Source organism: Chiloscyllium punctatum, chromosome 29 (genome assembly GCF_047496795.1).
Source record: "Chiloscyllium punctatum isolate Juve2018m chromosome 29, sChiPun1.3, whole genome shotgun sequence".
NCBI lineage: Eukaryota > Metazoa > Chordata > Chondrichthyes > Orectolobiformes > Hemiscylliidae > Chiloscyllium > Chiloscyllium punctatum.
Genome location: NC_092767.1, coordinates 74,665,908 through 74,678,694, shown reverse-complemented (window position 1 = coordinate 74,678,694; position 12,787 = coordinate 74,665,908). Strand labels below are relative to the sequence as shown.

The following is a 12,787-nucleotide window of genomic DNA, read 5'->3' as shown; positions in this document are numbered from 1 at the left end:
TAAGGAAGAGGCGACCTGTTGTGGTGCAGTGGTATTGTCCCTACCTTTGAGCTAGCCCACCTGGGTTCAAAAATATCCACAGAGGTGAGTTGTCACATGACCAAATAGAATTGATTTTTAAATGATCTTTAATCCTCTCTATGACCCTAACCAAAAAACATAATACCATTGGCTAAGCGGAGCCTTTTATATACAAAAGAAATTCCAATCAAGACATTGCAGCATTTCAGGGAAAAAAAAGTCTTCTTATAAAAATGGACTTGAATTTCAGTCAAACATTTTGCATGCTTATACACACAGCTATAAAACAGGACGTAGAAACTGTCAGTAGTTTCTAATCACTTCATGAAACCGTTGATAAGATATCAGCTACAGTAAAGTTTGTGTAATCCAGCACACAGCAGCAGATATCTGTGAGGCTGGGGGATCAGAAACACCAGTCTGTGCAGAGGATCATATCTGGAAGGAGTTACACACAATTCCTGAGGCTTTTCACTTGCTGAATAATCCCTCATCCAGCTCCTCAAATACAAACCCTCAAACACAGACCCTCAGAGACTGACAGAGCCTTTTCAATCATAAACACAGACACTCAAACACAGACCCTCAAACACAGATGGCATGGTGGCTCAGTGGTTAGCACTGCTGCCTCATAGCACCAGGGACCCTGGTTGAATTCCAGCCTCGGGTGTCTGTGTGGAGTTTGCATGTTCTCCCCGTGTTTGCGTGGGTTTCCTCCAGGTGCTCCGGTTTCCTCCCACAATCCAAAGACGTGCAGCTTAAGGTGGATTGGCCGCGCTAAATAGCCCACAGTGTTCAGGGATGTGTGGTTCAGGTGAGGTGCATGAGCCAGGGGAAATGTAAAATAGTAGGGGAATGGATCTGGGTGGGATACTCTTTGGAGGGTCAGTGCAGACTTGGTGGGCCGAAGGGCCTGTTTCCACAGTAGGGATTTGATGAGCCCTAGATTCGGGGTGTCAAATAACACCATCTTCTGTGGAGAAGGAATCTTGAGTGATGGCGAGCACGAGGGGACGTAGCTTTAAAGTGAGGGGTGATAGATCTAGGACAGATGTCAGAGGTAGTTTCTCTACTCAGAAAGTAGTGGGGGCATGGAATGCACTGCTTGCAACAGTAGGAGATGTGCCAACTTTAAGGGCATTTAAATGGTCATTGGATAAACATATGGATGAAAATGGAAGTGTAAGTTAGATGGGCTTTAGATTGGTTTCACAGGTCGGCGCAACATCGAGGGCTACTGCGCTCGAATGTTCTATGTTCTATGTCCACTTCCTGAAGGTGCAAGCTCCCGTTGCTGCTTTGCCCAACTGGTGTTTCGCTTTTAATGGAGGGCGTCTAATAGGGGGATGGTGGAGGATGGTTATTCACAGGTGGACTGGCACAGGCCGGCCGGCGGTAAGGAAAAGTCCTGGAAGCGGCCAGACTCCGCTGCCCGCTTCCCCGTGGGAGCTTCCTCTGGCTCCCAACCCTCGCTGGCCAGGCCGTTGGCACAGTTAGAGATGGGGGCGGGTGACCAGGCCTCCGGCAGGTCCCGGCACCACCGGCCAGCACCCGGTCGATTGGCCAATAGGCCTTGTCCCTGCGGGTCCCTCTCCCGTTCCCGCAATAGCGCCTCCATGTGGTTCAAGAGAGCGCTGAAGAATTCCGGGACACCCTCGTAACCTGCAGGAAGAGCAGAGAGAGTATGTTATCCCCAAGACAGACATTATAACACAGAGGGAGAAAGCGGGGAAGGAGCAGTGGTGGGAGAAGTGGCTAGAATTGGCCTCAGTTCCCCAGATGTGTTGGGAGATGGTTGTGGAGCATGGGGGCGGGGTGTGCAGATAGACATGAAATGGCCGCCACTTAGCAGCTGTCAGCTACCGCACCTTGATACTTTGGGCAAGAGAGCGTGTGTGTGGATGTCAAGGGTCAAGTGAGGATCAGGCCAGGGACTTGACCATAACCCCCAACTATTAGCACAGCAACCTGACTATAGTCCCAGACCCAATGGGCTGAATGGCTTCTCTGTCTTTGGGCTGGAGACCTCAAATCCGATCACATCACATGGTTGCAAACTCTGCTCATGAGATATAAAAAAGGAGGCCATTCAGCCCCTTTGTCAGTCAATAGGATCGTGGATGATCAAATTGAGGGCTCACTTCTTCATTTCCACGTAGGCCCCAATTTCCCCCCAGTCGCCCTCAGACATGTTACCCGGGTTTTGTCACAAAGGGTCATCGAGTCATACAGCACAGAAACATACACTTCAGTCCAACTCATCCGTGCCAACCACGTTCCCAAACCGAACTAGTCCCATTTCCCTGTGTTTGGCCCATATCCCTCTAATCCCTTCCTATTCATATACCCACCCAGATGCCTTTGAAATACTGTAATTGTACCAGCCTCCACCACTTCCTCTGGTAGGTCATTTTATTCGCACACCACCCAATGCGCGATAAAGTCGCCCCTTAGGTCTCTTTTAAATCTTTCCTCTCTCACCCTAAACCTGTGCCCTCTAGTTTTGAACTCCCTTACCCAGACGAATAGACCTTGGCTATTCACCCTATCCATGCCCCTCATGATTTTATAAACCTCTATACGGTCACCCCTCAGCCTCTGACGCTCCAGTGAAAATAGCCCCAGCCTTATAACTCTTCAGCCCCATAATGTCCTTGTAAATCTTTTCTGCACACTTTCAAATTTAATAATATCCTTCCTGTAATAGCATGAGCAGAACAGCACATAGTAGCCCAGAAGTGTGTGTGGGCGGCACAGTGGTTAGCACTGCTGCCTCACAGCGCCGGAGACCCAGGTTCAATTCCTACCTCAGGCGACTGACTGTGTGGAGTTTGCACGTTCTCTCCGTGTCTGCGTGGGTTTCCTCCGGGTGCTCCGGTTTCCTCCCACAGTCCAAAGATGTGCAGGTCAGGTGAATTGGCCATGCTAAATTGCCCGTAGTGTTAGGTAAGGGGTAGATGTAGGGGTATGGGTGGGTTGTGCTTCGGCGGGGTGGTGTGGACTTGTTGGGCCGAAGGGCCTGTTTCCACACTAAGTAATCTAATCTAATCTAATCTAATCTAATCTAAAAGCGTGCTCACTCATGTCCTGTACAATCACAACATGAACGAGATCCCACACTCCCACAATGGCTTGTCTATCATGGTAGACACCCCATTTGTCTACACCTGATTGGACAAACCGGTCGCTTGCTCGCTCACCAACTGGCTGATTCTAGAACAATCTATTCCTCCAGTGCTTTCTCCCTGCCTGCTCTCCCCCGCCAAAACCAACTCCCACTCCGTATCCAATGGAGAAAGAGGAACATGGAGACACATCCTGGAGACTCCAGATCAATCCTAACCACTATACCAGGAGAATTCCACCTTCCATTGTCTTTCCCACTTACCACCACACCCCCCCCCACCCCGCCCCACCTCCTCGCAGACTCACTCCTTCCAGAGCCCAATCAAATTGAGGGCTCACTTCTTCATTTCCACGTAGGCCCCAATTTCCTGTCAATCATGGGTACAGAAGTCACGGGGAAATGGAGGGGAGTGGGCAGAACCAAATCCTTTAGGGAAAAGAAGAGAGAGGAAGTTGGGAGGGAGGTTGGGAACAGGAATGGGGCTGGAATGTGATTCTCCCCACAGCTCACCCCCACTTTCTCAAGGGATGGGGCAATAAATGCTGGGCCCACCCAGCGATGCCAACATCCCATGAGTGAAAACTTTGTCTAGTCTTGTTCATTTTATAGAATCATAGTGATGGACAGCACAGAAACACATCCATCGGTCCAACCCATTCATGCCGACGTGATATCCTAAATTAATCTAGTCCCATTTGCCAGCACTTGGCCCATATCCCTCCAAACCCTTCCTATTCATATACCCATCCAGATGCCTTTTAAATGCTGTAATTGTACCAGCCTCCACCACTTCCTCTGGCAGCTCATTCCACACACGCACCACCCTCTGTGTGAAGAGGTTGCCCCTTAGGTCCCTTTTAGATCCTTCCTCTCATCCTAAACCTATGCCCTCTAGTTCTGGACTCCCCCATTCCGGGGAAAAGACCTTGTCTATTTACCCTATCCATGCCCCTCATGATTTTGTAAGCATTTTGTGACTTCCAATGAGATTGCCTGTTGCTTTCCAAAACTCTGGAGAGAAACAGGCCCACATGGCCAACAGGCAATGGAGGTATTCGAGACTATTTGGAGAGGAACATTGAGCAAGGATATCAAGGAGAACACAGGAGGTAACAATATTCATTTGAACAGCCAGTTGTTATGGACCAGACCAGACCCCCTTCAAAACATTTCAATAAAGTAGCCCAGACCCCAACTTTGCTCGTTGTTTTAAACTAATGTAATGCAGATATTCCAGGAGGGATGCAGCAGGTCAAACCACTTAGTTTTAAGCAAAACAGAATTTATTTACAAGATTACCGAATGAAGTACAAACAAAAGAGAACAGAACACAGAATAACTTAACCTCTCTGAAAAACCAACAGACTTTCCCAACTTAATGATGCTGTTCCAAATTCCTGCAAGAGCTCTCCATAAACAACCCTTGGCACAAACGGTAAAATCATAGACTGGGTCTTACAGGAGAGAGAGAGATGGCCAAAAATGGAACATCTTCTTCCATTGTAGCTATTTCTTTGACTAACAATCTGACTGACCTCTAAAATCCAAACCAGAGAAAAGCTGAGCTGGGAGAACTGGCCACGCCCCTTTCATTGTACATTTTTTTTTTCAAAACTTTGAAAGCATTCTGCCTGAGGCAGTATCTACTAGCTAAAATCACATTGACCCAAAAACCCAACCAAACCAGACGTCTCGGCAACTCTGTCTCGTGCAACACTTTTGAAAACAAATTCAAGGACAGCAGAACTCTGTTAAAAGGAGCTGCATTGTCTCATAGTACCAGCACGATAGGCCGAATGGGCTCCTCCTGAGCAGTAATAAGCCTGTGATCTCTCTTGACAGGACAATCTCGCCATTCCCAGGGCATCGTCCCGAAACCAGGAATAATCACCAGGGCCTGAGCTTTATAGAACCCAAATATTCAACAAAATATCCTTAGGGTGGGCTTTCCCAAGAGGAGGTTGAGACCCCCAAGTGGGGTGCTGACTGGCCTACGCCACCCTACCCTCTCCACTCCCACTGAAGGGTCCCACCAATGTTCAAGCCTCGAGAAGAGAGGGTGGTCACGATGGGAAACATTTCGAGAAGCATCGACCGAGGACCAAGACATCAACTAATCCCACCCAGCCTCAGGCAAACTAGCTCGGGAAGATCTGAAAGGGCAGTGGGATCGGATTCGATCATAAAACCTCAAAAAGGGAAACAAATAAATACGTGGAAGTGGGAGGGGAAATCGCAGAGCAATGTTGGGCGGGCTGTATGGGGGGATAAGACCAAGTGGAGGGGGAGGGGTGGGGTTATTGTTCTTTCAAAGATCCGTGTTGGGTCTACGTCTATTTTATTTGGAAATATGAACCAGGAAGATGGAAGTTTGGAGCCTGTTGTGTTACAGTGAATACAGAAGTTTGGTTCTAAAACCACTGGAAAGAGAAGTGGGATTCCTGGGCTTCATGTCTCAGTCACCCAAGGTCACACAACAGTTGGAGAAGTTGGGTCTGTGTGGCATACCTCCCTCTCTCTCCCCTCCCTCCCCCTCCATCTCGTGCTCTCCTCTTCTCTCCCTCTCTCTGTGCCTCCTCCCTCTCCCAGTCCTCCTTCCACACTGGGGGTGGGGATTCTATGATTGGCATAATTGGGGCAATGCCCTTTAGTGTCGCTGGGCGGAAACCCATGGAGCCCCACTCCCTAACAGTCCTGTGGGTGCTTTTATACTCAGGACGGTTCATGAAGGAAGCCTCACTATCACCTCCTCCAGAGGCAATTAGGGATGGGTAATAAATGCTGGCCCACATCCTCAGAATGACTGTCTTAGTACTTCTGTAAAATAAAGGACAATTAGTCACAGGAAGTGACAGCTCCTTGAGTTGGATTCTGGCACTGACTGGTACCAATGACCTTTGACTTTAGCTCATGAGTGCAGGGAGCAGTTTTGGTCTGGCTGTTTGCAATCTGAGACATTGGAACTTACAGCACCACTGAAGTATTAGCACGAGTGTTACAGTCATGAGTTACCTCATACAAATAGCAGCACACCTTAACAAGATAAGCTCCTTAACGTCACAGGATTTCCCCAGTTGCCTCAGAACCAATTAATGATTTGCAATACCCAGAGAGCACAGAACTGCACTTGGCAGTCAAACCCACACAGCAAGATTCCAGAAAAAAAGCAGGGGCCAACCAACTCCGAATGTGAAGAATAAATATAGGCTGCAGAGAAAAGGAGGATCTTGTTCGGGACAGGGCCCTAGGACTTTTACAAATGCAGCTGAGAACAAGGACATGCCTCGACTTAAAGTCCCATTTAAAGGGTGGAAGCAGGGGTCAGAGAGTCAGTGCTGAGGGAGCAGGCACTGTCATAGGGTCAGCGCTGAAGGAGCAGGCACTGTCGGAGGGTCAGTGCTGAGGGAGCAGGCACTGTCGGAGGGTCAGTGCTGAGGGAGCAGGCACTGTCGGAGGGTCAGTGCTGAGGGAGCAGGCACTGTCGGAGGGTCAGTGCTGAGAGAGTGGGCACTATTGGAGGGTCAGTGCTGACGGAGCAGGCACTGTCAAAGGGTCAGTGCTGAGGGAGCGCCGCACAGTTGGAGAGTCAGTGCTGAGGCAGTGGGCACTGTCAGAGGGTCAGTGCGGGGGAGCGTTGCACTGTCGGAAGGTCAGTGCTGAGGGAGTGCCGCACTGTCGGAGGGTCAGTGCTGAGGGAGTGCCGCACTGTCGGAGGTGCTATCCACATGTTTCCTCCCACATTCCAAAGATGTGCAGGTCAGGTGAATTGGCCGTGCTAAATTGCCCACAGTGTTAGATGCATTAGTCAGAGGGAAATGGGTCTGGGTGGGTTGCTCTTTGGAGGGTCTGTGTGGACTGGTTGGGCTGAAGGGCCTGTCACACTGTAGGGAATCTAATCTGAAACTGCATTTATAAATTGAGGTCATGGCTTAATGGTATTATCACTGGGCTATTAATGAGAGGACCTGCGCTCAAATCCTGCTATGGTAGAGTTTGATTTTAGTAATGAAAAGGCTGGAATTTAGAGTCTAATGATGACTGTGGATCTATTGTTGATTGTTGGAAAAACCCATCTGTTTCACTAATGTTGTTTAGGGAATGAAACGGCCATCCTTACCAAGTCTGGCCTACATGTGACTCCAGACCCACAGCAATGGGGTTGACTCTCAGCTTCCCTCTAGGCAATTAGGGACGGACAATACGGTTGGTCTTACTGTAACGTACATTTCTTCAATGCAAATTGGCTTTAATTTGATTGAAGAATTTAGACCATTATTTGTAGAACGTGAACTTTCCCCTTACCTGTTTTGGGTATAATGCAATTCCGGTCTCATTAGCTTAAATGGCACAGCTATTGCACGGTAAAAACAATGACTGCAGATGCTGAAAACCAAATACTGGATTAGTGGTGCTGGAAGAGCACAGCAGTTCAGGCAGCATCCAAGGAGCAGCGAAATCGATGTTTCGGGCAAAAACCCATTGCACAGTTTACTTGTAACACAAGGATGGAACTATTGCGTTGTATCAGAACCGACTGTAACTGCTGGACTGGACGACGGTGCCCTGATCCCGTGAGTGAATTAGAAAATAACTGATAAAGCACATTTAATGTATAGACAGATCCCAAAGAGTGAGAGTTACCAAAAAGAATTCAATACCGGGCTGCAGATGAGGAGCGATAGCGGGAGTGTGACTCTGACCGACCTGGAAATGCGTTGATATCAATCAGTGCGAGTTTGCTGGTTTTATTATCCACGATCACGTCCACCCCGAACAGCGACAAGCCCAGAGCTGCCTGAAGGCCTTGGCTGATGAACTGGATGATTCTGTCAGACGGTCCACTCGGAAGGCGATCCCCTTCCCCTCTCTGAGGCGGTGGAACAAAACAAAGTTGAGACTGAGGTGCTGTCCAAGCACATCTCCCCTCGCACCTCCCTCTCGTCCAACACTCACCTCCAGTCCCCCACTTCCCACTGACCCTCCTTATCCCGGTTCCACACTCTCCCACTGGGTCACAGTCACTCTGATTTCTATAGCGCTATCACTGCCCCCTAGCTCATCTCTGATGGGGTGGAGGTGTTACTGTCACTGGGTTAGTCATCCAGAAAATGAGGACGATATTTTGGGAACATGAGTTCAAATCCCACCAAAGCTGATGGTGAAATTCAAATTTGGTGAAAATCTGAAATTAAAAGTTGATTGTTTTAAAACCCCATCTGGTTCACTCATGCTCTTTTAGGGGGGGGGGGGGGGGGGAGATTTGGCATCCTTACCCAGTCTGGGCCTGCATGTGACGACAGATCCTCAGCAATGTCATTGACTGTAGGGGTGGGAAACAAACACAGCCCCTGATCGAGTTTTAATAAAACATTGTACAAAGTCCTTAAAAGTTTTGAACATCTCTCAAAATCTCATCTCGGCCTTGCTTCCTCAAGGGGCCCAGTCTCAGCATTTCCAATCCACCCACTTTACTGAAATCCCTAATCAGGTCAGAGTGTCATCCAGCACGGAAACCGACCCTTCGGTCCAAACTGTCCATGCCGACCAGATGTTCTACATTAATTTAGCCCCATTTGCCAGCACTCAGCCCACATTCCTCCAAACCCTTCCTATTCATATACTCCTCCCTATGCCTTTTAAATGTTGTAATTATACCAGCCTCCACCACTTCCTCTGGCAGCTCATTCCATACACGCACCTCCCTCTGTGTGGAAACGTTGCCCCTTAGGTTCCTTTTATATCTTTCCCCTCTCACCCTAACCCTAGGCCCTCTAGTTCTGGAGTCCCCCACCCCAGGAAATTGACCTTGTCTATTTATCCTATCCATGCCCCTCATGATATTATAAACCTCTACAAGGTCACCCCTCAGCCTCCAATACTCCATGAAAAACAGCCCCAGCCTATTCAGCCTCTCCCCATAGCTTGGCACGGTGGCACAGTGGTTAGCACTGCTGCCTCACAACACTAGAGACCTGGGTTCAATTCCCGCCTCAGGCGACTGACTGTGTGGAGTTTGCACATTCTCCCCGTGTCTGCGTGGGTTTCCTCCGGGTGCTCCAGTTTCCTCCCACAGTCCAAAGATGTGCAGGTTAGGGTGGATTGGCCATGGTAAATTGCCCGTAGTGTTAGATGAAGGGGTGAAATGATGGAGAATGGGTCTGGGTTGGTTATGCTTCGGAGGGTCGGTGTGGACTTGTTGGGCCGAAGGGCCTGTTTCCACAGTAAGTAATCTAATCCAACCCTGGCAACATCCTTTCAAGACCTCAGCTGTTCATGAACTAAAATGCACTGTTCATGTCAGCCAGATGGGAATGCTGTGTTTTGGGAGGGGGGGGGGGGGTTGGTTGAGAAACAGACGAGGTTTGGCCACGGTGAATTGTGGAGAGAATTTCAAAGCTTGGGACCCAGCTAGCAGAGGGTCTGGCTATCCATGGTGGAGCGATTACAATTGGGGTAGACGCAAGCGGTCAGAATGGGAGAGACCTGGTGAAATTGCGGGCTGGAGGGGGTGATTTGAGAGAGAGAGAGAGCTGGATGGTGAAGCCACCGAGGGATTTGAAAATACAGTCTGCAAGAGGACTTACCTCCGTTAAATGGGAGCAGGATTCTGGCTTCGAGACTTCATGGCTGTTGAAGAATATGGTCTTCTGATCTGAAAAGACAGTATCCATCAAACTCCCGCACACACCCTCTCTCTCTTCCACCTACAATTGTTCCCCACCCGGCCCCCTATTACACAAATGTCACCTTTATTTGCATTTATTTAGCCCCTGTAATGTCCCATGGTGCTTCACAAAAGCAGAGGAGCCACAGAAGAGGATGTTGAGACAAGTCATTGAGATGTACAGCATAGAAACAGACCCTTCGGTCCAACTTGTCCATGCCAGATGTCTTAAATTAATCTAGTCCCACCTGCCAGCATTTGGCCCATATCCCTCCAAACCCTTCCTATTCATATACCCATCCAGATGCCTTTTAAATGTTGTAATTGTACCAGCCTCCACCACTTCCACAGGCAGCTCATTCCATACACGTACCACCCTCTGTGTAAACAAGTTGCCCCTTAGGTCCCTTTTATATCTTTCCTCTCTCACTTTAAATCTATGCCCCCTAGTTCTGGATTCTTGTTCCCAACTCCAGTCTAAGCCTTCAGATTGGTGTTCCTCACCATTGGAGTAATGACAAATCCCAGCACTGGGAGTGTCCTTCTGCAGTTCACCACCACCTTCTCAAGGGGCAATTAGGGACGGGCAATACCTGCTCAGCTGAACCCATGAAAGAATATTGAAACCTCATGGGGAAGTGTCAATAAGTGATGTGCCAATGAAGCAAAGGTGATGTGACAAAACCAGGTTCTCTCACCCAGCAAGTAGTTAGGGCATGCGATGTACAGCCTGGAAATATGGGGGAGGCAGGTTCAGCTCAGCGATTGTAACAGAATCGTGCAACTTGACCTCAGAGAATTGGAGCTCCCTGATTGGGCCTGTTAATCTGGTCCAATCAGGGAGCCCGGGCTGTCAGATTTAAACAGGAGTGTACTGCTGCCTGGGACTCAATGTTGGGGCTGCCTGGGACTTGCCTTGGGGACCCTCCCCAACAGGCCTGCCCCCACCACTTCGACCAAGGAACTGCCCAGGACTTGCCAGAGGCCTGCCTCCACTAGAAAAAAGAAAGAAAAAAGCATTAAACAGGAGTGTCACTCTGAGAGCTGGCTCTGAGGGAGCTGGGTCAGTGTCGGAGACTCTCCCTGTGTGAATAAAGGATGATGGTATACTGGCCTTGGTGGTGTTAGAACATAGAACAGCACAGCACAGTACAGGCCATTCGGCCCTCGATGTTGTGTCGACCTTTTATCCTACTAAGATCAGACTAACCTATATACCTTTCAATTTACTATCATCCATGTGCCTGTCCAAGAGTCGCTTAAATGTCCCTAATATGTCTGACTCTACTCCCACTGCTGGTAGTGCATTCCACACATCCACCACTCTCTGTGTAAAGAACCTACCTCTGACATCTCCTCTAAACCTTCCTCCAATCACCTTAACATTATGCCCCCTCAGGATAGCTGTTTCTGCCCTGGGGAAAAGTCCCTGGCTATCCGCTCTATCTATCCCTCTCATTATCTTGTACATCTCTATCAAGTCACCTCTCGTCCTTCTTCACTTCGATGAGAAAAGCCCAAGATCCCTCAACCTTTCTTCATAAGACATGCCCTCAAGTCCAGGCAGCATCCCGGTAAATTTCCTCTGCACTCTCTCTAAAGCTTCCACATCCTTCCTATAATGAGGTGACCAGAACTGAACACAATATTCCAAGTGTGGTCTAACCAGGGCTCTATGGAGCTGCAGCACAACCTCGTGGTTCTTAAACTCAATCCACCTGCTAATGAAAGCCAAAACACCATACGCCTTCTTAACGACACAATAAACTTGGGTGGCAAAATTGAGGGATCTATGGATGTGGACCCCGAGATCCCTCTGTTCCTCCACACTGCCAAGAATCCTGCCTTTAACCCCGTATTCTGCATTCCAATTCAACCTTCCAAAGTGAATCACTTCACACTTTTCCAGGTTGAACTCCATCTGCCACTTCTCAGCCCACCTCTACATCCTGTCGATGTCCCGTTGTTATTTCAATTCAAGAGGGTACTGGGTGGTCATGTGGACAGGGGTCGGTTAGCTCAGTTGCTGGATGGCTGGTTTGCAATATAGAGTAAAATCAACAGCATGGGTTCAATTCCTGCACTGACTGAGGTTGCCATGAAGGATTCTCCTTCTCAAACTCTTCCCCCTCGCCTGAGACATGGTGACCCTCGGGTTAAACCACACACCCCCACCGCCCCCCCCCCCACCCAGTTGTCTCTGTCTGATGAGAGAGCAGCCCGTGTTCTGAAGGGACTGTAGTGACTTGCAAAGATGTGAGGAGAAGGCAGGTGTTAGAGAGTAGACCCTGTGCAGTGGGCCAAATGGTCTCCCTGAGTATAATATCAACGCCGTGCAGACGTCCCAGAAGCCCCCAGCAAAGCACTCACCTGATTGGCCGACTGCAAAGTTCCTCAGAGAGGGCCTCTTGGCGACAAAATATGATTGGCCAATGACAAAGATTTTGTAGAGGATGGCGTTGTGATTGATGAAGCTCTGCAGGACACAGGGTGGAGTCACGTCCCTCAGACCATCCTCGTTGAAGATAAGAGCCATCTGTGAAGAGAGCGAACATAAAAATAAAAAGGGGACAGTCTGACATTCCTGACCTCCCAATGGGCCACATTCAACACAGCCCTCTTTTCTGTAGTCACTGGCAACTCTAGTACACAGCAAGATTCCACAAAGCACACGCTGATAGCGACCAGACGCCCTGTCTCTCAAGGTGCTGATTCAGTCTCACAGTGCAAAGGGAAACTCTACCAGAGAAGGGGCAGGGGATCCTTCAGATCCACCCAGACGGGAAACGTGACCCAGGTTTACTATCTCATTCACAAGATGGATCCTCCGGTACTGCAGCCCTCCCTCAGGACTGGTGGCTCAGTGGTTAGCACTGCTGCCTCACAATGCCAGGGACCCAGGTTCGATTCTACCCTCCGGTAGAAAGTAAGACGCTGGAGAGTCAGAGTCAAAAGGTGTGACACTGGAAAAGCAC

The 12,787-nt window shown here is 49.1% G+C and overlaps 1 protein-coding gene across 2 annotated transcripts in view; it reads right to left on the bottom strand.

Moving 5' to 3' along the window:
• Positions 1-110: 110 nt before the first annotated feature.
• The window catches only part of LOC140454589 (inositol-tetrakisphosphate 1-kinase-like), a 46,038-nt gene continuing 33,361 nt past the window's right edge, over positions 111-12,787 (bottom strand). For both annotated transcript variants that reach the window (XM_072549452.1, XM_072549451.1), the window contains 4 exons: positions 12,183-12,348; positions 9,733-9,800; positions 7,853-8,015; positions 111-1,683 (listed from right to left, as the gene is read on the bottom strand). In XM_072549452.1, coding sequence (XP_072405553.1) covers positions 1,382-1,683; positions 7,853-8,015; positions 9,733-9,800; positions 12,183-12,348 — 699 coding nt within the window. In that variant the 3' untranslated portion in view covers positions 111-1,381. The remainder of the gene's footprint in view (positions 1,684-7,852; positions 8,016-9,732; positions 9,801-12,182; positions 12,349-12,787) is intronic.